The sequence below is a fragment of the Oenanthe melanoleuca genome, chromosome 1A (assembly GCF_029582105.1).
Source record: "Oenanthe melanoleuca isolate GR-GAL-2019-014 chromosome 1A, OMel1.0, whole genome shotgun sequence".
NCBI classification, from domain to species: domain Eukaryota; kingdom Metazoa; phylum Chordata; class Aves; order Passeriformes; family Muscicapidae; genus Oenanthe; species Oenanthe melanoleuca.
The window spans coordinates 44,639,795-44,665,494 of record NC_079334.1 but is presented as its reverse complement, the minus strand read 5'-3'; the positions used below and the strand labels follow the sequence as shown (position 1 = coordinate 44,665,494).

General features: G+C 35.8%; 1 protein-coding gene across 3 annotated transcripts in view; it reads left to right on the top strand.

Annotated features, from left to right (window-relative positions):
• The window catches only part of DOCK4 (dedicator of cytokinesis 4), a 212,068-nt gene that overhangs the window by 170,542 nt on the left and 15,826 nt on the right, over nucleotides 1–25,700 (top strand). For 2 of the 3 annotated variants that reach the window (XM_056513947.1, XM_056513938.1), the window contains exons 31-42: nucleotides 1,216–1,364; nucleotides 2,897–2,982; nucleotides 8,146–8,241; nucleotides 9,441–9,501; nucleotides 11,191–11,284; nucleotides 15,011–15,159; nucleotides 16,157–16,243; nucleotides 17,953–18,057; nucleotides 19,854–19,995; nucleotides 20,596–20,762; nucleotides 22,027–22,113; nucleotides 23,711–23,887. In XM_056513947.1, the coding sequence (XP_056369922.1) occupies nucleotides 1,216–1,364; nucleotides 2,897–2,982; nucleotides 8,146–8,241; nucleotides 9,441–9,501; nucleotides 11,191–11,284; nucleotides 15,011–15,159; nucleotides 16,157–16,243; nucleotides 17,953–18,057; nucleotides 19,854–19,995; nucleotides 20,596–20,762; nucleotides 22,027–22,113; nucleotides 23,711–23,887 (1,400 nt within the window). Of the gene's footprint in view, nucleotides 1–1,215; nucleotides 1,365–2,896; nucleotides 2,983–7,956; nucleotides 7,984–8,145; nucleotides 8,242–9,440; nucleotides 9,502–11,190; nucleotides 11,285–15,010; nucleotides 15,160–16,156; nucleotides 16,244–17,952; nucleotides 18,058–19,853; nucleotides 19,996–20,595; nucleotides 20,763–22,026; nucleotides 22,114–23,710; nucleotides 23,888–25,700 lie in introns of all 3 variants that reach the window. The other variant, XM_056513928.1, reaches the window with a different exon arrangement.

The following is a 25,700-nucleotide window of genomic DNA, read 5'->3' as shown; positions in this document are numbered from 1 at the left end:
ATTTCGTATTGCTGACTTACTTAAAATCCCTCTCCATTACATGGATACATTATGAGTATTTAAAACTGGTATATCACACAAATACACTCCCAGGTCCCATCTCCTTCCTGCACTTACACCTTAGTGTGCATCACTTCCCAACTCTTGCTGTTCTCTGCTGAGTGGAACCTTGGGATGCAGGCAAATGATGCCTTTCAGTAGGAGTGAGTTTTGTAGGACACAGTGTAGAGCTCATCTGGTAATATGTCCAGCTAAATGCTGGGATTTTTATTTCAATTGGTGTTATGCTAGTCAGCATTTTGCAATTCTTGTAGCAGTAAGAGTCATTGTGTCATAAACTTTGTTCCTGGTTCAGTCACCTTCCTTTCATAGGGATAAGCACTCTAAAACATTTCTAGAAAAGGGAGTTCTTGTTTTCCTTTGCACAAACTCAGACACTGAACAGAACAGCAAGCAGGGTTGAATGCCCACTGGAATATCCAGAGGTAGGCTGGATGTAAATTAATTCCTACCTTGGAAAAATCAGTGCATCCTGATTCATAATCCCTTAATTTTGAGGATATCAGATGTCTTACTTTGGAAAACTGAAACTGAATGGTCAGTGTTTACTGTATGCCATTTCTGCCATTTCTGGCTTTTCCGACAAGAACTTAATTTTCCTTCAAGTGGAATGTGGTGAGATAATAGATGTTTTAGAACTGATTTTAAAGCAAGTTGTTTTGAGAACAGCTGGGTCATGTTTTCGTTTTCCTGCAATTGAAACACATATTTCCATTTCTGTACTTGCAATACTAAAAATAGGTAAAATCAAAGTACCTCTTTTTCATGAGCACAGAATATCAGAGTTAACCATTTTGTAAACACAAGGATGTAGAGCTTAGAAGCCAAATTATTCCTGTGAAAAGTAAATCAAATGCAGAGAGAGTGTTTTGTCTGTTCTCTTGCAGGAGGATTAACTTTGGATACAGCTAACCCACTGTCACTTCTGAACTCTGTAGTGCATAATATTGATAAATTATGTTGGCCTTCTATTATTTTTTATTGTATACCTTTCACTTCTTGGGCTTAAGAAATAGCCCATGCTGTGATGGACATGTGATTTAAAAAAAAAAACCTGTAGGCATTGAAAATGCTATTTTTTTTCATTCATTGGATTGCTTGATAACTCACAGGACACCAAATTCACATTCAAGTTTATGTTCATTTTCATTTTAGGGGAGCACAAGCTTCACTTTATTCCAGCATTGATTGGCCCTTTCCTGGAAGTGACCTTGATCCCTCAGCCAGACCTGAGGAATGTTATGATTCCTATTTTCCATGACATGATGGACTGGGAGCAAAGGCGAAGTGGCAACTTTAAACAGGTACTTTGTGTGAAGCTGTTTATGAAACAGGACTGAGTATCAAGCACTTCATAGAGTCCTGGTGGACTTCACCCTGGAGTTCCATTGGTGGTTCAGGGTACAGAAGGTATCCACTGCTCTGCCTGTTGGAGAGGGATTACAAGAGCTTTCCCTTTTTTCTCTTTGCAGAACTAGTAAGATTCTCCAGGTAATATTATCATGTTAGTTATGTGAGATGAGGAATAAAATCCATGGCCTGCTGAAGTGAGGAAGAGAACTTGAGTGCTTTCAACAAGGTTGTTTTGGTGATTTCTCACCTCTGCTTTACAGTGGTACAGACTGCTGGTTAGATAGGATTCAGCTTCCCTTCTGGTTACTATGGAAAAAGATCAGATTTTCTTCAGTAAAGATCCAAGTATTCTTGTTGCTCAAACACTTTCTTAATGGGCTAGGAAGGAACCACCAAGAGTGCCATCTGCTCTCTCAGCTCCCACTCACTTCTTTCAGACTGCCTCAAACCATTCTCAGTGCCCTCCTTCCTGCTGCTTCAAAATGAAGGAAAGTAGAAGTATTTTCATTACTCCCAGCAATCATTTAGGGTGGGAGCTGCATCTAAAACACAAACCAAACTATTAAAAACAGATTAGTTAGTGCATGTGATGTAAGTAGGTAGCTTTTCACTATCTATATATAAACTTATTGTTAAAAATTACCACAGAAATGTTAACAGGGAGTGAAAAGGAGCAAAATCCACTTGTTATGCTTCTCTATCTTTTCAGCTTGGTTCTAAGTGTAAATAATAATAGATTTATTCTGTAATAAAGTAATGACAACAGCTTGGTCTCTCCCCTATATTTGTGATTTTTCATATATAACTGACAAAAAGGGGGTTTGAAATATAAATACACAGTGTAGCATCAGCTCTATATTTCTTTGTAATCGATGGATTTAAAAACATGCATTGGAGGAATCATTAGCCACCAAATTTTTTTAACCACCAAGTTTCTTTGATAGCTAATATGTAAGTCCAGGAAATTTGCTAATGAACTACACTGGCAGATAAGTGTTGGGAGAGTCTGAGCTCCCAAGTGTTCTGAACAGTGCAGACATTTATGTATATTAAATTATAAAGAATGAGGTGCAGGTTGAAAAAGATGATGTTTTTACTTCAGTCTAGGAAAATAGCGTGTGCTTACAGCCTTGCAGTGAGAATTCAGGCAATTTATTTGGGCTGTGTGCTTTTCCTCTGACTCCATAAATAGATAGCTGCCTTAGCAGCAGCAAATGCTACTCAGCCTGTAGTTTGAAAGTCACGTTGCTCAATTTAAATTAGCTCCCTCCCTCCAAAAAAGAAAAAAAAAAAAAAGAAAGCCCTACAAACCTCGGGAATTATATCAGCTTCAAAGAGATGAAGTGACTTATCACATGATTGACCAATAATTCTAAAATATGCATTTAGCAAAGTCCCTTACATAAAACCAGATCTTCCCTTTGTTTTCTCTAATCTCATTAAAGGAAAAAGAAGCTGTTTACACCACACTTATATGTTGCAGGTGGAAGCAAAGCTGATTGACAAACTGGACAGCCTCATGTCAGAAGGTAAAGGTGATGAAACATACCGAGAACTCTTCAACAGTATGTGAGTAATATGTTTATCTTATAATTCCTTGAGTTCCATTGGTTGTATCAGATGCTAATGTCATTGTAGAGAAGTAATGCTTAAACCAGTTGTGATGCTAATTTTTTCTTTTTCTTTTTTTGTTCCCTTAAAATCTGAAGAAATGTTTCATGGTGTTGTGTAGCATCTGTAAAGTCTGGCAGTACTTCTTTCATACAGCTATAATTGGGAAAGGCTAAATCTGTTATATCACACAACATTCTCTACCTACTAATTTTAAAATCAGAAAAGCAAGAAATGTTCCATAATCATATAGGGTGCAGGTAGAGCTCAGATGGAGCATTTTGAAAACAAGGCATGACAATTAAACAAAAAGCATTTAATAAGTGATTTTCTATTGCTGCAAACTTGTACTCCTCTTAGTAATGTCACTTGTTGATTTCTTGCTTGATGTATACAATTGTGTTCATTCTGATGAGGTTGTTTCATTTAAAATTTTTAGGTAAATTACTGGCTAAGCTTTTACTGTTTTCTAATAAATGACATGTTGCTTGAATGTAACAGGAAAAGCTAATGATAATGCTGAAGTCCCTAAAGTTGTGCATAAATTATTCTACTGACTGAAATAAATGATTTTCACAGAGTACAGGTACAAAATAACTAACTGGACTGTGTCTCTGTTGTTCCTCAGAGCTCAATTTCACCAAAGTGAAATATTTCACTTGTTTCTGATGTGTTTATATTAGTAGATATACTGTTCTTCTTCTGCTGTGTTTTCTTCAATTCTTTTAAATACAGGAATTTTTTCCTCCTCTTTATATGGTTTCTTAATAATTCTCTCTTCTTTAAGTATTATTTTTAGCTCTCTTGTCTTTGGCTATAGAACAAGATTCAGGTCTTGGTGTCTGAAAATAGCAAACACTTAACAGTCTGTAATTGTACCGAGTTAAAAAAATAGAATTCCTAAATATTTATCATATATAAAAGCAAAAGTGAGTAGAGAGATTAGGCAGAATAGTATGGAATTGAATGAATAATAGCAAACAGCAGTAGAGTATGCTAAAGCAGAACTTTCCTGGACATTATTCAGGACATTTTCATAATATGAGTAAAGATAATAAAAGGTAAGATGTTTTCAATATTTTAGTAATGCAGTATTCTAACTGTAAAATTAAGTCATTAAAGGAAAAGCTCTAATTATAAAATGAAGCCTATGTAAAATACATCAGTGTGTCTATCACTGAAATAACTTAAAATTCTGTAAGGCAGCATATTGGTATTAAATATACATCCTAAATTTTTATGGTTTTGAGTTAGATTTCAACTGGAGAATGCTAAACATGATACAGTGAAAGATGCTGAGAGCCTTTTATAAATCTAAATGCTGAAAACATAGTCATGGTAATTTAAATTGCAGAATGTCTCACAGCATCAGTATACTTGTGGTTTCTGTCATGGTATGACAGAATTTGAAACTAAACTCTGGGAAATTTCAGAATAAGAGCTCGAGTTCACTCCTAGCTAATGAAAAAGGTAATTTATGATTAGGTTATTTTTTTACTTTTATTGACTATATGCATTACCACCTCTCAAGAGGAGAGCCTGTAGAAGATACTAATCTAAAATGGAGGATGACATATTGTTCTAGGGTATGTGAAGAAAAATGATGAAAATCAGATGGGCACTTGGGGAATTCTGTGCAAGAGACAGGGTTAGTTAGCCTGAGATTTTGGGGTTTCTTTATTTCTTCCACAGGTAATTTAAACTAAGCAATATTAGGGTGTCTTTACACAGTGCAAGAAAGCAGACTTGGTTAGGCTGAAGTGGCAGAGATCCAGCAGGTACCCAAAAACTGAAATAGTTCCTACTTTGAATACTATCTGGGAACTGCAGCCGGTGTGACACTTTCAGGGTTTGTCATGCTGTTTATTTTGTCTGAATTGGAAAATGAATTTAAATCTCTTAACTCCCACATTAACTGCTTTTTTTTTCTTCCCAGAGATAATCACTGCATCTTTCCCTTGAACATCTATTTTCAAGGATAAATTATTAGTATCTCTGGAGGTGGCTAACATATTATGTGCTTAGAATTTGCTGCCTACAATGGAATTATCTATATCAAATAAAAAGAGAGTAGGGAGAAGGTGACTGCTGTTTGTTTTGAATCAATATCTTTCTAGGGACTTGAATGTGACCATTCACTGATTAGCTCCTGATGTCATTTGAAGGAGCTGCAAAGCGTGAAGTAGTGAACATTTTGTTATTGTGAGAAACTAGATGTTATCCATTGTAATTATAGTATGAAAGCTGTTCTGATCTACATTTACACTGTAATACTGCAATTGAATTCCTGAGTTAATTAGCAGAGGGAAAAGAATGGTTTTACTTTATTAAACAGTTGGTGGTTAAAATAAAATCCTTAGAAGCCAAGGTATATACTCAAGTAGGTCTTTCTTCTGAATCCAATGGATGCTGCTGGTTTCTTATTTCTGTAGCTGTATTTCAGTTTGGCCTAAGACAAGCCATTTCAGATTTTGAAGTTAGGTAGCCACATTGAAGCACAGAACCTGGACTAAGGAGTTCTGCTGGGGGCCTGGCAATGAGGCTTCTCTTTGAAGAAATTGCAGCTGACATTCAGCTGAACAGACATTTGAGTTCTTCCAGTTTCTGGGTGATTTCTCTAACCATGAATCTATTATATAAAAAGTGATGGCTGCTACCTTTTCTCTGCTGTTATCTTAATTTCTTCTCCAAATGAATGATTGAATTCAGCACTGCCCAGTCCATTAGACTGTCTGGAGTGAGTCTTTTGAGAACCTTTGAGTCATTCAGGGAGCCTCTGACTATAGTGAAGTCTTTGCAGTCCAACACAGGCATCCAGATGTTAGGATTAGCTGCCTGTGAGATAAAAGTCTGAATAACACTGTGGTTTAGGCATACAAAATCCATTTACTATGTGATTGAGCTAGCCTGATCATTTCTAAGCCTGCTGTTTGTCCCTGGAGAACTCTGGTCCTCTGGATTGCTACTGTCTTACTCCTGGGGTACCTAAGATTAAAAAAGAATTAAATATTCCCCTTTCCCCCCACCAAACAAAACAAAGCAAACCATTGTTGGTTGGATATAATTGGTTCAGGTGAGCTTAGGTGTTAGGCTATAGTAAACATGCATAGACAGAAACATGTTTATAGTTTCCCTTTGTTGTTTAACCCCTTAGTGCTTTGTACAAAGTAGTCAAGCACCTTGGCAATGCTTTGGGATCTGTAAGAACAGGGATTCAATTCTACCTCGATTTAACCAGAATATATTTGAGTAGCTTTTTCATTCTGAGTGTTCATTCTGTGCATTGTGCTAGAAATGGGGCAGGGAGAGAGAGGGAGGCATGCATCAGAAGGCAAGTCTTCAAATTTTTTCAACCACTCACATTGATGTCAGTTTGTATAAGTACTTTGAATGTATCTGCTCAACTCATTATTAGAAATTGTGTATTTATAATGAACATGCCAATGTAGTTTTAAAGAAAATATGTAAGTCAAGTGCAGATAAGCATCTGTTTTAAAAGAGAAGCCATACTTCTATTGTTTTTCTAGAGGAGCTATTGGTAATTATTTTGTTGAATCTAGGTTGAAATGTTCCTTTTTAACACAGAGTTAAAACGAAGTAGAAATGAAAAATTCCTGCAGTAATCAAGGCTATACTCTTATTTCTTATTAGACAAAAAAGTTTATATTAGAAGGAATACGGGGGATTCAAAAGTGAATTAAGGTAGCCAGTGTATTGTCTATGGAAAACAGAGGTGCAAGCTTAGTGCTTCAGCATTTTCTAGTTAAGGATGGCCATGTCATCTGCAATGGAAGAGTTCCAGCCTCTGATTGTGAAGGAAAGACATCTGACTGCCTCCTTAAGAGAAGTAGTGAGTTTACAGTTTGTATAAGGGTTCAGGATGAAGATCAGTATTTGCTCCTCAGTTCCAGCACAGCACAGCTTCATTTAGTCAAATCTGCTTGGAGAATTGCATCTGTGACATCCTTGAGCCTGTAAGGAGCAGAGCTGGAGTATATAGTTAGTGCAGTTGGCATGTAGGAGTTCCTGAGCACTGTTACAGGTGTGAAATTTGGATGTAGGAGTTTTTAGGGACTGAGCATGCCCGGGGTAGATGAAGGTCAGTGGAGCTGACAGACAGACGGTTCAGAGATGCTGTTAACAACTCTCTAAAAGCTCTAAGGATATGGATGTGGGAATTTTAGAGCTTTCTAAATAAACCATAACTGAGTGCATTTTCAGGAAGACTGCTGAAATATCTCCATGGTTGTGTCATCCACCTGAGCTCCTGCACTAAAGCACAAAAGTAACATGGCTCTGTGGACAAATATTTCCTTGCTCATTCTTATAGAGAAAACATGGGAAATTCGTGCCTAAATGATAAATATTTTATGAACTCAAGCAATGAAAAACAGAGGCCTGAAGCAGAATTATATAAAGAATACTACTAATAAAGAAAATTATAGGAAGTATGGTTTTACTGACAGGTCCACTTACATTACCATTTTAAAATCTTTCCACTTCAGTGTGTAATCTGCATTTACATTGGCACAACAGTTTTTAATAAAATAATCTTATGACACTTTAAGCTAATGGAATTGTACATGTGCACAATAGTTCTCAGAAAGAAATATTGAGTGAAGTGGGGGGAATCATCTTGTCCCTTCTCTATTCTTAAATTTCATGCACACTGAAATATTAGAGAGGAGAAAAGAAAAAAACTTTTTAAAAATTGAGAAGATATATTGATGCTGATGAATATTCTTCTCTAGGAACACGTTTAAATTCTGTGTATTCTGACATATCAGCATGAAGTGAATATATAAATTTTATTGAAGGGTTGTGTTAAGTCTTTGGGATATTAATATATTCTGAAAATTAGGTATTTGATATATTTTAACCTGATGCAGCTAATATAAAAATCGTTTGTTTTGTCAATGCTTCCTGGACTAGAATTCCACTTTTTGGTCCTTATCCTAGGTAAGACATTGTTTGCAAATTGTGCTTCTTGGGAGGGTGTTTGCAAAAGAAAATCTATCAAAGATGTTGCTACGGTATTAAGGTACTGGTAAAAGCAGAGAGGTTGTCATAGTAACTGTTAAAAATAAACAGTGACATTTTTCTGGCTTCTTTTTTTTTCAGTCTGCTGAAGAAAATTGAGCGGGAAACATGGAGGGAAAGTGGGGTTTCCTTAATTGCCACCGTGACTCGCCTCATGGAGAGGCTCCTGGACTACAGGTGAGTGATTATCACAGCTCAGAGGTAGGGTTGTCATCTTGGAAATATTAGGAAACAAACAGAATTTTCTTGATCAAACAGCGACTGCACACGGATACGTGGATACATCAGCTGTGAGTGCTCAGGATCTCTGACAGCAGCTGCTTAGTCAACAGGAAAATGCAACTGGCAGGATGAAAACAACCAAGTATTCTCCCCATGGTGTAAAAATCCAGTGGCATGCTTGAGTCTCCTGTCAGGGAATGTAGTTACTTTTGGCAGTGGGTTGGTGACTCAAGTCTGTCTGAAGACACAGCTCAGTGCTGATCACCTGACAGTTGTTTTACACAATATGTAAAGTTCTTATCTCTGTGTCAATCATGCTTGGTTGTAGTGTCAGCTGGCACAGCAAGTACAGATACAAAGATATGATCTCTGGGTGAGCTCCTCACATCTGACTGTACCACATGATCAGAGGAGAGAGAAATGAGAGGCATGTGCTCTTTCAGGAGAGTGAGACTAAAAGCAATTTTCCCAGTCAATTGTGAGCCTGTGTGGAGGCTTCACTCAGCTTAGTCCTCCTTATTGCCACTGACTGCAGCACTTTCTAGAGCTTAAGTGGTAAGGTTTTCTCCCTGGTTCCATGGGCACACATGGTGAGACCTAGTTCTGCACTTGCTGTCATCACTGGTAGTTTGAAAGGAAAGCTATTTTGTCAGAAAGGAGACTGAACTGTTAATTTTTAGAAGCATGGCACTGCTATTTCACTTCAGGGATTACCACCTCTAGGACTCCCAATATTTCAGAACAGTGGTGTGGTGTTAGTTATGAGAGTATTTGGGGCAATTGTTTAGCTAGTGTATGCAAGAAGGTTTTAAAGTTATGTTAAATTTCTTTTAGTGACTATGTGGTGATATCTGCTTGTTATTTTTTTATTTCAGCATGGTTATACTGGCTACTTTTTTTCCCTGTGTGATAAAAAAAAAAGGTCACATAGTAATGACAGAGCCAAAAAGAAAACACTGGCTTTCTTGACAATTGAGGTATTCAGTGTACTACAAAAGGAGGCATGAAATCTCTTAGCTACTGGGGTCAGCTGTTCACCCAAATGCCATCATTTCAGTCAACTTGCCAAGTCAAATATGTCTGTTTTCTGAGGTGTGCATCACTGTAAGAGGATAAACAGCATTCCTTTTGACTTTCATTACTTTCTACTTTAGGGACTGCATGAAAATGGGAGAAGTGGATGGCAAAAAGATTGGCTGCACTGTTAGCCTTTTGGTTTGTATAATACTTTATCTTTCCCTTTTTGATTTCAGTTGAGCATTTTCTACTATACAGATATGCATTTGAATAGGGCATACTTTGCTTCTTGTTGCAATTTGAGTGGAATTTGACAGAGTAATACTACACTTAGGATTATTTTTTCCAGGCTGAGATCAATAGAGTAGGGAGTTAGTCTTCCTTGGGATTTCATAGCTTGGTTCTGAAAGGTCTCCAAAAAAAACTGCTTTATTCAGTTTTAAGTCTCTTCCTACTGAATAAACTTCACCAAAGTACTTTCCAAGTTTAATTAGTCTCTGAGTTTGTAAAAACAAACATGCTTTTCCTCCTCTCAAAAACCCAACAAAACTTAGATGATTTCTCTTGTTTCTGTTCTTCCCCAATAACTGATGCAAGTTGTTTCTTATGGCATATAATATGGGATAGCTTGTGAATACTGCAGGCTGACTCTTCTCTCCCCAGAAGAGACAGAAATGCTGCTCAAGACCTCCTGTTGTCATCCTATCATCATTATCACAAACCAAACAGTGCTAAACCATAGTATGAAAAAGATGTTATTTTTGTTTACAAAATACATTTTGATTCTAGGCCAGTTTCCAGTGACAAGTTTGTTGACTTCCATCAACCTTGGAAAGTTTCCATTTTCATGGTGAATCTTTTGAGAAGCAGTATTTTTAGCCAGAGGGGGGAAAAACCAAAATAAGCTGACTTGTAATTCTGCATTTTTGACGTCAGTGAAACAATTTGGTATCACTTCTAAGTAGCAGTTAGACATAAGAGAACAAAGGATTTCTTCAGTAGGAAAACTGGGCTCTAAATAGAGATGATATTTACTATGAAGCCATAAAACAGCTGGGTTGCTGTCAAAATATCTGGCATGATCTGAATTCTGTAAAGCACCTGGATTATTTTCATCCCTAAGGAGTTTTTGATCTATTATTAGCAAATCATCCTAGACTTGTACAAAAAGAAAATTAAAATATTTAAAAATTCAAAACACCATATTACTTGTTAATGGGATTTTCAATGACTCATATGGGCTAAGGTGATTTTCAAAAAAACTTTTTAATACTCTTGCACAACAGAGAGACAATGAATACTATATTTTCTTAAATCAGTTTAAAAAATATTTTCTTTATAAAGTTTTTATGTTTTCATAGTGTTCCTTCCACCTTTTTTCTTGATAATAACTCAGTGGCAACAGAATATGAATATTGTACATTAGGAGAAAAACTGCTTAGAGTTCAAAATAGCAATTTAAATAATAGAACAGAAAGTGTTAATTGCTAATGAGAACCAGTGCTTAGACTCTTCTAGCCTATAAATTTTTTATTAACCAAGGCAGATTATCCTGAGCATGGAGTATGTCTAGCAGTAGGACTTCAGCTGCATGTCCATTATGAATGTGGCAGTACTTGTGAGCAGTGCTATAGGCTTGTGCTCCTCTTCCTGTAATTTTTCATACTTTGCTTCAGTGTTTGTAAATAGATAAACAATGTTTTGGACTAAGAATTATGGTATTGCAGTCCATGTTTTATCCATGTAACAACAAATAGCAGTTATGTGTTCAGAAATCAAATCTATGCATGTATTTCTAGAATATTATGTTTGAAGCCTTTTTTTGGCAACCATTGTCATAAATTTATTAACTACTACATTTTATTACAAAATTCAATTTTATTTCAGAATTTTTACAAGACTGAACTGAACAAGGAAGAGATGTATATTCGCTATATTCATAAGCTCTATGACCTACATCTGAAAGCACAAAACTTCACAGGTAACTGAATACAAACTAGAAAAAGACATTTTGAACTGGTCTGTGGTTTGCAGTCTTTTGCAACCCTGTAAGCTGTATCCTCAGTGCCTAACATACCAACCCAGGCAACAGCTGAGTTTCCTTGCCTTACTGATGTCTCAATACTTTTCAGCCCCATGGCACTATTATTTGCTGAGCCATGGTGGATATAAATTACTTCTATTGATATCCACTAGCAATAAATGTGTTATATGGTCTTTTTTTCATCCAAAAGGAGTAGAGTTTGCAGGAAACTTTTTATGAGTTCATTTAGTGATATCTGAGCCTATACATTTTTTTGTAATGTTCCTGGCTATCTGTTTGGTGAAGTGTTTCTACACAGCTGTGTTTCAGAACCTCATTTTTGGGTTAAAAAAAGAAATAAAAGAAGGGAAGACCCATATCACTTACTCATGGTGAGGTAGAGACCCTAAAACCTGTGACAAGTATTGCTATTTCATGATGTCTTTCTAAATCTTCACTTACCACATTTGCTGTACTATTGTCCAGGATTTCTCTAATTTTGTGCCAAGGCTGGTAGTTACCTTTTACATGAGGAAATAAGAAGATATTGTGCATGGCTGTTTTTTATACAGCTTAATATGCACTTTGTTTGGGGAACTACATGCCATGAATAAGTGCTGGAGAAGATGAAATCAGTACCCTTTTAAATCACACTGCCAGAATATTTTACTGACCTTATAATACCTTCATCTTTTCCCCAGTGTTTGCAATTGCATATGTTCAAAATCTCTAGGTTTTTTTCTTCTTAAAAGCAGATTATTTGGCTGGGGGTCACCAGTAAACAGCTTGCAGGGACCTGGTGTCACAGCAACATTCCTTATGCTTTTCTACTATCCGTAAGAAAGATTGTTCACTTGGAATTTCCACACTCCTTTTGAAGTTTATGGATTTAAATGTAGACTAGACAGCAAGATGTTAAGGAGAGATTTTAATTTCCTCATGTGACCTAGCACTAGTGAGTCACAAGAGAATTTTGATTATCAAGAAATCTTTTTGCCACAGCTGGCTTTTGTATCAAGCTATTGTTTTCCATAGTAGATCTTAGTAACTCCTTGAGCAGTGTTGAGTTCCCTTTATGCACTGGGTACTATTATGTGTCCAGTTTACTTCCAACTGTTATATGAACCTAGTTTTTTTAATTGTTTTCCTGTCCATTCTGATTTTAAACAGTATTTTGCTCAAAATTTATTTCCAGGACTTTGTTGTATTTCCTCTGTGTTTATTATCAATCTGTGTCATTTTTGCATTCTTTACTGTGGTAGATTTCACTGGGGTTTTTGTTGTTTGTTTGGGTTTTTTTAATTATTGTTATTATTATTAATTTTTTGTTGTAAGAGCCTTAAGTTAGAAAACAGACTTGTATAGTCTATTACCTTGCCTTAACAGAGATAATACAGACTTTTTATAAATCAGGTGGTCTAGAGAATTTGGGATTAGGAAAATAAGTTTGATAGTTCAGCAGCATTCCTATGTGTTGCAGCATTGGTTTGCTAATTGCATAGTTTCATCCTAGGGATGAAATGGTTTTTCTCTCCTTTCTATAGTATGATTTACTGGACTGTTTCTAAAAATGCTCTGTTGAAAAAAAAAGTCCTTTTTATACAAAGAATTAGTTCAAATCTTTCTTTACAGAAAACTCAGTTTCAGCTATAAATATATCTCCCTTGATGCTGAATCACATCAGTGCACTGATTCCTTGTGTACCCTCAGTCACCTGAGAACTGTAATGAGACTGTCTTTTTACCTATCCATGTTAGAAATATCTAGTGTTTTGAATATTTCCTGTATAAATTGAATTTCCCACATCATGAGTCAACCCTATTAATCTCTCTTTAGTGCTTTGGTGCAAGTCAGTAGTTATAGACCTCTCCCTGAGGTACCAGTATTTTATTTGTTGTGTTTGCCTCTGCCAGACATAGGATGCTGGGTGGAGGAACCTTTCAGACTTATAATCCAGTATGGACATCCTTATTTTAGAAACTTCGTATAAATTTATTATAATTTAAGAAAATGACATTGTTAAGGCAGACAAAATTTGTTATGGCAACAAAATTTCGTTAAAGTGAAGGACTTAGGTGCCAAGTTTAGAAAGGAAAGGTCAAGGTGAGCTATCCTGAATATCTACTGATGTTTTGCTATCTTTTGCTTCCCTATGATTTTGAATGATTTATTATCAGCTTCATGGATTTTTTTAAAATGTTATATAGATGAGTCATGTCTTGAGTACAAAAATGTAGCTTGAAGCTACAACCAAGGTAGTTACCAGTCAAGCAGCCTGAGAGGTGCTGAGTGTGATGGCAGAATTAAGGCTGCCTGTGCAACTCCAGCTGGTCTTCCTTGCACGGGTGTATCACAGCACAGCACCAGTTTGCCCCACACTTAGCATGTTACAGCACTGGGATTCAAGGCACTCTCTCCCACAAATATCTGCTGCAGTGATGATTTTTCATCCACAGGTTCTTAGTTGGGCTTGTAGAGGAACACAACTGCTAGAAAAAACACTGCAGAATTTGGCTTAAATCTTATGGGAGCTCATATGGCAGAGGCAGAAGTAGGATATGGTTGACTGGGGCAAACTTAGCTTAGACAAAAAGTACTTTAGTACTTTATTGTTATTTTTTTCCCTTATATACAACCTATAAAATCTGCAATAAAATAAGATCAGTAGGGAACTTCTTTCTCCAATGCAGTGCATCTCCAGAACATGGCCCATCTTTGCAGTGGCTCACTGGTGCAAAGTGGTCCTGTGAGTGGAAACATAAACTGTGAACACTAACTTGGAAATCAATAATGCATATGCTCAGTTAGCCAAATTGAGTTGGCCAGTAGTAGTTCTGGTGTTTTGTTTTTATAGCCAGTAGTAATTCTGGTGTTTTGCAATTTGCCAAAGGCTGACTTTCCAATAAAAAGATTAATTTAAAATATTAAATTTTAGTGTACTAAAATAACATTTTAGTATACAATTTCTGAGGATTTCCTGAAATCAAAGTAAAAATAATAATTTTTATATTCCCAGATAATTTCTACCCATTAATGTAAAGATTACTACACAGATCTCTGACTAGACACCAACAACCTGTGATTCCTGCCAAACCAAAAACTAAATAAAATTTTAAAAATTAAAAAGAGAAAGATATTGCACCTCTAAATTGCTTATTATGGCCAGCTGGTAAGGCTCAGCTATCAGGGATTTATTTCTTTGTGGAAGAAGTGGATTCTATTAAGCACACATCTGCCTCCCTGTTTTCCTCCAAGCCCTGGTCTCTTTTGGACTGTGTCCACAGTCTTGTTGTCTTTCCTCTTTCACTACTGATGTTCCTCATCCTCCAGTCCTTGTTCCTTCTTTCAGACAGCAGAGTCATTGAGAGTTTCTCCTTAGCTGTAGGGAAGACTGGGCTAAGCAGGAAATGATTACTTAATTTCTGTCTCCTTTGTATTTTCAGACTCCAGGAGAAGTGTCCCAGTGACTCCACTTTAAATAGTGTGTGAAAATTTTAAGCTATTTTCGTTATAGCTGTAGATAGTAACTCTGCCCAAAACCACCACTACCATCTGCCTAATACTCAAAATAAACCAATTACCCGTTGAAAAGGCGCCTCTGGAGAAAAGCATTGCCACCTCTGTGTCCTTGGTGTGTTTGCTCTGCTTGGAGCTGGTGAGTGGCAGGCTGTGTTTGTCTTGCAGAGGCTGCCTACACGCTGCTGCTGTACGATGAGCTGCTGGAGTGGTCTGACCGGCCGCTCAGGGAGTTCCTCACCTACCCCATGCAAACCGAGTGGCAGCGGAAGGAGTGTCTCCATCTCACCATCATTCAAAACTTTGATAGGGGAAAGGTAAAACAGCCCCCTTTTACTGAGTGGCTCTGGGAAAAGTGGCTTATTCATTTTAGGATATTAGTTCCAGGGGTGCTTTTCCTGTATTGAAGGGAGGTGTTTGTCCTTGCTTGATTAAGCAGTTTCTTAGCTATGCAGTATATTTCTTCTAATCTTGTGGTTGTACCTAGAAATCCCTCACTTATATATGAGAATAATTTTCACTTGTGTAACAGTTGGGTTTGGAGCTGTCAAAACACTTTATAAAAGGTAGTATAATTTCTCCCCATTTTAAAGGTGGTGAAAATGAGCCTTATAAAAGCCAATGAAATTCACTTAGTAAAGTCCCTATTAACACCTTACAATGCCATGTTGTATCTCTTAAAAACTAAAAACTAATTCATTTGGGGGATCATATTTTGTCATTACTGCAAATACTTTTTCTGAATTAAGCAGAATTATCCTGTAGTCTAAAATTTTATATACACATAGTGCTCTGATTTGTCTTACTGACAAACAAGCAGTGCATTACAGTTTTGTGTAGATTTTATAAAATCCGTGTAAGCCTAATAAATGTGATCAAATGGATGTTGGTCATCATGTTTTTCAAACAATTCTGTGATTAGATTATATAGTTTAACTTACATGGTGCAATGAAGTACTGTACAACCTAAAAATATTAAGGAAGATGTATTAAAAGTACAATTTTAAAAAGTAAAAATCATGCTGTGTTGAATCCATCCAATGTAGCATCAAAAGAGTTGTCCATCACTCTTGCAATGGCTTACATTTTGTGCAGAGTGCAAAACAAATAAATAAGTCTCTAAGTATGTTTTTAATTCTTCAAAGAATTCATTGGTTTTTCATATACTTAGAAGCTATCAGCATGTTTAGTGGACAGTTTGTTCAAATATTTTCAGTAACAACAAGACTTAGAATAAATAGAACAGACCACTAATAAATCACAAATTGTCAAACTGTTGCTTTGAATTACTGAACACCTTTTATTTGCTTGCAGTGTTGGGAAAATGGCATTATCTTATGCAGGAAAATTGCAGAACAATATGAGAGCTACTATGACTACAGAAACCTCAGCAAGATGAGGGTAATGTACTTGAATATTTTTCATCAATCATGAATCCTTTTAATTTATAAAAGCTTTTTAATTTGGGTTATAAAATTACTTAGAAAATTAGATTTGCCACAGAATGGTCCTTAGGTTTGGTTTGCAGATCTTAATTTTTTACCCTGAGGGGTTTTTCCTACAATAAGGACTATAGAGAATGAGTGTGAGCTTTTTGAAGAAAAATTAGAAAATCCTATCTTCATAGAATGATTTGGGTTGGAAGCCTTAAAGATGATCTAGTTCCAGCCTCCTTGCTAGACACCTTCCACTAGACCAGGTTGCTTTATTTTATTATGAAATTAGTGTTCTTCCAAAATTTGTACCTGTACAGCATCCTTTTTGTGCACATGCTTATGCAGAAAAATAATATAAATTCATTAATCAAAAATTTCATTAGTTTCCTACAGTTTATCCAGGAACTGTGCTCTGTGCAGTCCTTCACTGTAACAGCAGCATGTCTTTGCAGTTGTAATTGCAAGCAAAGCCACAAGCAATGCACACCTTTACATTTTTTTAAATTTGCTGCTTAAAATATACTCCATTTATTATTACATAGTAAAAATGAATCTTTCTTGGTACAATCTTTTTGTTGTTTCTTTCACTTTAGAACTCTATGCATTGTTTCTCACTCATTCAAATAGTGTATTTTAAAGACTATTGAGTCTTCTTTTCTTACCTGCTTCTGATGGATTCAATTTTGCATTGCAGCTCCCCTTTTAAATTTCCTGTATGTGTAGGATGCTTGCTGCTAGGACTGAGTCAAGTCACTTTAATCCAGAGCTGCTTAACAACATTATGCAAAATTCTCAACACAGAGCTATGTGGCAGGACTCTGTTATCTGCTTATTCCATATATATTTTGATATGTCAATGGCAGAGTTCTTCAAGCAAAAGCAAACTGACTATCATCATGTGAATAAACTGATTAGCTTATGCATGTTTAATTAATTGTACTGAATGAGTTTTGTGTTTGAAATATTCTTTTACTGTGTCTCTGCCACCGATGTTAATCCAAAAATGGAGGTGTGGGGATTTCTCATAGCAGTATAATTAAGCAGCTATTGATATCATATGCATACTAAAGAGCTGTCTGTGTTACCTAAAATAGGGCTAAGACTGTGTTTGGCTTTTTCCACAGTATTAAAAAGTGCCAAAAATATCATCAGAAAAAGGGGACTTTGGCATTAAGATCCCCTTGAGTCAGTGTTACAAGTGAAATAAAAAACAGATGTATTGGCCAAAAATTATGCTAATTGCTATTGTGGCATTTTAAAAGAACTCATATTTGATGCTTAAATCATTGGAATCTGGTATGATTTGGATGCAACTGTCTTGAATATGGAAATTAGACTTGGCTGATTTAACTGACCACATTACTGCCATGTGTTTGGGAGATTAGCAGATTACTGGGTCATATGTTTCAAACTGTCTTTCTATTTTACTCCTTTAATATAGGGAGGTCATATTTTAAAGGATTTCTTTTTTAATTCCTGGAAACTTTGAGATCCTTAAGAGGTTTCATTACTTAACCTAATGTATTCAGAAACTTCTGCATGTCCTATTTGTTGCTCAGAGATGAATTGAAATTCTGGTACCCCAGAAGTGAAAGACACTCCCTTTTGTGATAGCTTATGGTAAAAACACACATTCAAAAAAGACTAATTGCATTTCTTCTCAATCTCACATAGATGATGGAAGCATCTCTGTATGATAAAATTATGGATCAACAGCGTTTGGAGCCAGAATTTTTCAGAGTTGGTTTCTATGGGAAAAAGTTCCCATTCTTCCTGAGGGTAAGTGAAATGAAAATAAACAGAATGGAGTAATACTGTCATTCATAATCACTTTCACTGTGTTAAAATTTGTTCATACCATATGCAAGTTCTTATCCTGTGAGAAATTCTTTACCTTGTGTTTCATGGCTAAGAAAAGGCCCTGACTAATGAAAAGACAAATTCTAGGCTTCTAGAGTCCCACAGAAACACAATATTCATGTTTATGTTGGAAACCATGCACCTACACTATTCAACAGATCACTGGTTCATGGTAGTTTGTTCCCTTTATCCTGTTCTGTTTCTGCTGGTGAGTACTTAGAGAAAGGCTGTTAGAAGTAGTATCCATTGGTGGTGGGATAATCAGCAATTTAGCATTTAAACAGTTACATTATCAAGTTCCTTTTTTTTTTCTTTTTTTTTAATGACAGAAAATCCACATGCTGAATGTCATTGATTATTAATGCATTAAAACTGACAAATAATAAAGTTATTACTCTTGATCTTTAGTCTGGAGTTCTGAAGTTAATGAGGTGCCCTTGAAAATGTTAGTGGTGTTTAGACTGTTCCCCTTTTCCACAGTCTACAGTAGTTTAGCTGTATTGACTGACACCTTGGGAAGAGGACAGAATCCATCTTATTCATAATCCAAGCTCCTCATCCTTTGGTGATTAAAATAAGTGATGAAGGAACCTCCTCTGTGTGGTGGAGGCCTAAAGAGCCTGATTTGTCTTTGCCTTAGTGGTGGGGAAAATGACAATTTCTAACTGGTAAATATAACATGGAACTCTCCCCTCTAAGAGCAATGCTCAAAAAGAGTCTGATGGGAAGATAGTTACTGATATTACCTGATATTCATCTGAATATAACTTCTGTATAAACCAATTTGAAAATATTAATCAGATATAATTTAACTGACGGAGTAAAAGTAGTAGAAGGTGCTGCACAACAGTGCAGTGCTTTCAAACCTTAGGTCTTTCACTGCTTATGCATCTTCCTAGGAATTTTTCAAGTTAAACATACACAGCACAGATTTATGCTTGCAACACCAACAAGGACAGACTTAATACATTTGATTTAAATTTTTTATGGCAAGGCAGTTTGTAAATCTGGGTGTGTTTGTTGTAGAAGGAATAAAGACTAAACTTCATAATAAAGCCTTCACATTTTAATTTGTAGTTGAGCTATAATACACTTACAGGGTTTTTTGGTAGAAATTCCCATGAAAGTCTTGACTCTCAGAATTCAATGCCAGGAGCATTCTTTTATTTTGTGTTGTAAAAACTGAATCATTTTAATTTTCCAGGCTGATAATTGATCAACATTACAGGGTAAGGCAAGTTGAATGCCTTTATAATTTTCTTATGCAGTGTTTTTCTTCAGAATTTTATAACATCAGAACAGAGTTTTTTAGTTCCTCATGGAATCGACTTTGCACCCATTTCACTGTCTTAACTGTTTGTTGGGTTACATTTCTGTTACATATTTTATGCAGTCTGATATAGAATGTTAATTCCATACTTTGATCCACTAAGAACAATTTCTCCCTTAAGATTTTTATTAAACTTTGAAGCGTAATTATTACATTTTTCCAGGCTTTTGAATAAAACATAACTTATATGATAAAATTTCCTTCTTCTAAGTAACCTGTTCTTTCTCTATTCCTTATTTTTCTTCTTGCCTTTTGTTTCTTTTTTTTCCCCCTTTCTTTAAATGATGCAAAAGTTGCCTGGAAAATCTATATTTAAGAGCTGTGTTTGGATCCCAATTATTTTCATGCGAGTTGCTCTTGCTTTTTGTTTTCTTATTCCACTCAGAATAAGGAATTTGTTTGCCGAGGACACGACTATGAAAGGCTGGAGGCCTTCCAGCAGAGAATGTTGAATGAGTTCCCACATGCCATTGCTATGCAACATGCTAATCAGCCAGATGAGACCATCTTTCAGGCAGAAGCACAGTGTATCCACATAATCACAAAGCCATACCCTGCACTTACATTTTCTAAGCTTTTAACAAACGTAGGTACTATGTCAATGTCAATCACATGGTGCCTCCAGTGAAATAAATGGTAGGTGAGAATTTCCCTGCATTTTGTCCCAGTTCACTCTATTATGTTTGGAAGTTCTTTGTGTAATTGTGGTTCTATTTAAAAATTCCTTGACATGTTATTGACATTATTTCTTTAGCTAAAAATGCCCACAGAACTATCACCACTGTTATAATGGTGTAGCAGTTCAAGGTACAGTAATTTAGCTTCTTACAATACAACATTATATTAGCATGGCATGACATATTGTGTAAGAATATATTTGATTAAATCCTTTTATGTACTATTCCACGTAAGAAGCTCTATTTCAAAAATAAGATAAACTTTTCAACAAAACGGTACAAAGAAATCTCAAACAAAAAATCTCTCTGGTTCCTTTCCCAAACCATTAATAGTATAAAAGCACTTATGATGCATTCTTTTTAAAGACTTTTTCTTCTGTAATGCTTCAGGAATTGCTAACCCATTGCTAATTTGAATGAAGTGGGATAGCCTTAACTCTTTGCACACAGATTTGCAGATTTATGCAGTGACACCAATTCCAGAAAACCAGGAAGTCTTGCAGAGAGATGGAATTCCTGATAATATCAAGAGCTTTTACAAAGTAAATCACATCTGGCGATTCCGATATGACAGACCTTTTCACAAGGGGACCAAGGACAAGGAAAATGAATTCAAGGTAAAGTATCAGGCCCTTTCCTGACCTACTGGACCTATGGATTTGTTTATAACATCAACAAAAGCTGTCTTATTGAAACATCATCTGCATTTGCATTATTCAGCTGAGTATGGTACAGCTAATTCTCTAGAGGACACGATATCTCAGGTGTGACTATTTCACTTCTTATTTTCAATAAAATTTTATCAAAAATATATGGGAGATGCAGAGGTCTTGCTGTATATGTGACTGGGAGTGAAAAAATTAATTTGTTTTTTTGCATTTGTGATATATAGAAGGCAGAACTGGAGAGAGCATAGTAGCCTCAGAAAAGTTTCTTAGGCAGATGGGAAAACATTATTGAGGAGGTAGTCAGGGGCATGGATAGGATTGCCTAAAGTTATCTCTCTCTAGAGCAAGGGAGAGACAGTTTTGACTGAACTGCAGCATAATGACCTGTTCCTAAAAATCTAAAGACTAAAGACTAAAAACTACCTCTGAACTTAGAGATTGTCTCAGGGAAAAGCAATAGTTCCTTCACTAATAGGTAAATCCCTTCTGTTTCTCCTACTAAAAATGTCACAGTGAAAATTCATTTTTTTTGTGTAATTTTAATTCTGACCCACTAGAAGCACATCCTGGTGCAGAATATATTCAGACAGACAAGAAGAGTTATGCTATAATAATTTAGTTATAAATTTAGAAGAAAGAACCGTAAGAGTAATAAATTAGCTAAATTGAGTCACTGTTGTCTTCTAATGTATGTTTGGGCTTTGTTTTAACTGTAAAGCTTATAAATATATTTTGTGTAAGCACTATCCTGTGTGTTGATTCATCATTTTACAGACCTCTTGCACAAAGTTTACTAGTAGTATATTTGAGTATTATATTTGAGTATCCTATCAGCTGTGCATTCTGGAATCTTGAACAGGGCTTCTCAAAGGAGAGCATGCTCTCTGATCTTGGAACTCTTGTTCTTCTCACATGGTTGATCAGAAAAGAAATATTAAAATACCAATTCAGAGTGACTTTTGAAGACTTGGGGACAACATATAATAAAGTTTAAGAGTGAAGGATCAGCAGAGATTACTGCTTAGTACTAGGACCTAGAAAGTAAGGAGAAAAGCGAGTGCCATTGACTTATGGGATAGACATTTCAGTAAGAATTTTTGATTTTTTAAAATGTATACTGTTACTTTAGTGAAGGTGTTCATAAAGGAAATTGGTAATGATTAAGGAAGATACAGAGTCAAATAAGGAAATAAATTGCTTTTGTTTATTTTAGAGTCTATGGGTAGAGAGAACCACACTGATCTTGGTGCAGAGTTTACCTGGAATATCTCGTTGGTTTGAAGTAGAAAAACGTGAAGTGGTGAGTATGAGACTCACATCAGTACATATTGTGGGTTGTTTTACTTCCTTAATCATATGTTATTTGATGAACTGCTTTAAGATTTATTACACATATGCAATTTCTTTGACCAAGGTGTCAGGGTGGCTGCAACAAAATTATTTACAAAGTATATCGAGTTATCTGATTTCTCTTGTCTTGAAAAGTATTATTGAGAGCCACCCTTGGGATTCATTTACACAACTGAGGAGAAAGAAGTTGAGAACCATAATGGGCACACAAAGACAACATTTAATGTCAGTAAATTATTTCCTTAAAACTCAGCATAACATTTAATACTTAGAATATGTATAACTTAATGTATCCTTCAGTGTCCTTGAAAAGTAAACATTCTCCAAGTTCTTGTACTATTATAAATGTTATGAGTTGCTGAACAGAACCTGTAGGAATAGGGTCTAATGTACAAGTCTGTTATTGACACACTGCAATTTCCTCTCCTTGCTTGTTCTATTACTTTAAAAATCTTTAAATAGATTCTGGACCTATTTGGAGGAGTGCTCCTCCTATGAAGATCTCTAAATAATTGGTCCATTTCTGAGCCCTGGAGTATAGCATCTATAAGTGTTTTCCTTCTTGTCAAAGCCAATCTTAGAATAATCCCATTAAATATAAGGATATCATAGTACAATTTATTTTCTCTAAAACTCTTTTGTGTTTTTCTTTTATCATAGCAGGAAAATGTAGTTTGTTCACCATCTTGATAGTTTCCTGTAGAAAACCAAAGGTGGAGTTTAGTAAAATCAAAATATTGTGTGTGACATGAGAAATTTCGTTAGCTGGCTCTTGCTGAGTCCTTACTAGGTTAATATGACCACTAATAGAAGACCTTCAGTTTACTATCATTTTACTATTATAGTCACCATTTCCAAAAGTAAACTGTAATAATTTTTCCTGGGCATATATGAAGTCATGACTCAGATTTGTGCTTGTATGTTTTGGTAAATTATGGCAGCTGCAAGCATGTACTCTTCCCATGGCTCAGCTTTTGGTTTTTCTGACAGCTCACACTGCCTGTGAAAGAACTATCAAACTCTGAGGGATGAGAGGCACATCCTGCTCAAAGCTGCCTTTTTCTATAACTTAATCATCATTTTAGCTCAAAGCTTGCATTTAAATTCCTGATCCATAAAGTCTCATTGTTGGCTTCACTTTGGATGGGGAAACGAACTCACTAATACTTCAGCTCTGCTCTGCACCCTTAAACTGGTGAAGCTCCCTCACCCCAAGCCCTTTTTTGGTAGTTACCAAGGACAGTTCAATCCTGAATTCTAAGAGTTCCACCACTGGCTGAAAGTATATGAATGTTTTGCAGCAAGGGCTGGGTCATCTCTCAAGGTCAGATAATGAATCTACAAAATAGTGACAGTTGTTTATTTTGATCATTGATTACATGATAAAATCAAATCTCTCCCCCAGCTGAGAAGTACTTTCTCCATCAAATTACTCTAGGACACAGAATAATACTGTTATAATATTAAGAAATCAAAAATTACCTGCAATATATTTCAACCTTTCAACTGAAGATCATTGTTTGCAATGTTTCTCACTCATGTTTCAGGTGGAAATGAGTCCCCTTGAGAATGCTATTGAAGTCTTAGAAAATAAGAACCAGCAGTTAAGAACACTGATTAGTCAGTGTCAAACTCGACAGATGCAGAACATTAACCCTCTCACAATGTGTCTAAATGGGGTCATTGATGCAGCAGTTAATGGTGGAGTTGCTAGATACCAAGAGGTAAGCAATTTACTTTCTGTTTATTAAAAATCCAATTTCTTTCCCTGTACAGATGCAGCTCCTTTGTATGAATTAAGGACAGAAAGTACTGTATGAATAATAGTTATAATTATACCTATATTGCAGTTTTGGGTTAGATAGCATTAATGATGTGGTTTATTGAAATAACCATTTTGCTGCAGATAGTACCATAAACTTAATCCAGTGATGACTCAATTCACAATTACCCTGCATTATTCAGTGATTTGTTTAAAAAATTAACTGGTTAATTAAAGTAAATTATTATAATACATTGCCTGTTCTAGGATAGGAGATACTTCTGGCCAACTACCAGAGTCATGTTTTTGTGCCAACATTCTAGTTTTTATATGCATATGCAGATTTTATAGCTATGTTTATAGCTATGTTTTATAATACACACACATACATAAATGCTCAACCAGAAGTTCATTATCTTGAAGAATCGTAATTTTCTAGGTCCTTCTTTTATCTCTTTTCCAAGTTTTTAAGAAAAGCTTTTTTGGTGGGAGGGGGGAAAGGGGTTTCAAAAATAAATACAGTTTAAAAATGTCTAACACTAGATTTGTTTCTAACAGTTGTTCTTCCTTATTATAATTTCTGAATCACCTTAGAACCTTAAATGTTTGGGAGGCTGTATTTATACAAAATTCTGTGGAATTTTGAAACTTCAGTAGAAAGAAACGGTTGGGGTTTTTTTTGCATCCCAACTTGATTTTTCTCTATCTCCTAATAGTCATATGAAATAACTGAGGCTGCTGGTTTTTCCTTTGAAAATGTCAAGCTGAATAACATTCTATCCAGTTGTCTCAAAGGCTGAGAAAATCAGTGTTCACTCAACAGTGTTAAATTTGGTTAAAACTGCATCTTAATTAAACAACAAGAAATTGAGTCTGGTATAGTATTAGAATCTGTCATCAAAACTGTTATGAAATTGTGAGACTGAAGCCAAGCAGGAACATTTTTTGTATTTCTTCACTGCCTTTAAACAACAACAAAACTGTTTAGCATAGTGAAGCACCATGAAGGGCGTCCCTGGAGAAATAGAGTCATGTCAGAACTATGTCTGTTTTGAATTAGCAGTGTCAGAGCTAGCTCAGTGTCTCTGCACAGCTTCCATTCTTCACAAGCATATCAAAAGATCTTGCTTGCTCCTTATTGTTGTCCTTGGCTGTAATTCTTCATCTCATAGACAGTGTTCATGTTTCGATTCCCTTCTGCCCTCTGCCTCTCACTATGTAAAATAGCAATTCAGCAATTCGTTTTGTAAATATCAAAACTGTTAGCAAAAATTGTGAGGCTTTTTTTCTTCCATTTCTCTCTAATTCTTCTCTTTGCATGCCCATTTTTCAGTCTTTATATGTCTACCTGTTATTTTGCCAGCTCTTGTCTTCTACCTTTCTTGCTATCCTGTTCTCTGTAAATGCTTTTGCCTGTTTCACCTGCTTTTCCCTTCTGCTCTGTATGAAGCTCAAAGTTCAGTCTTGAAGCATTTCGTTTCGAGGTAAGAGTGACCATGTCTTTACCAATATCTTCCTTCCCTTCAGGCAACTTCCAAGTTTTAAGAAGTGTACTTTGACCATCTGCTGCTTTCTTGATTCAATCTTCCTTCTTCCCTCTTTTCCTCTTTACATTTTTTCCTGTATTTTTTTTTCTCTTCTGATGGGGAAGAAGCTATCTCTAATTATTCAGCACCTTCATATTCCAAATGTTATTCATTTACTAGTGGCTGAGTTTTTTTGCTTATAGTGTCCACCAATGACTTAATTAATTATTTATTTAATATGTATTATCA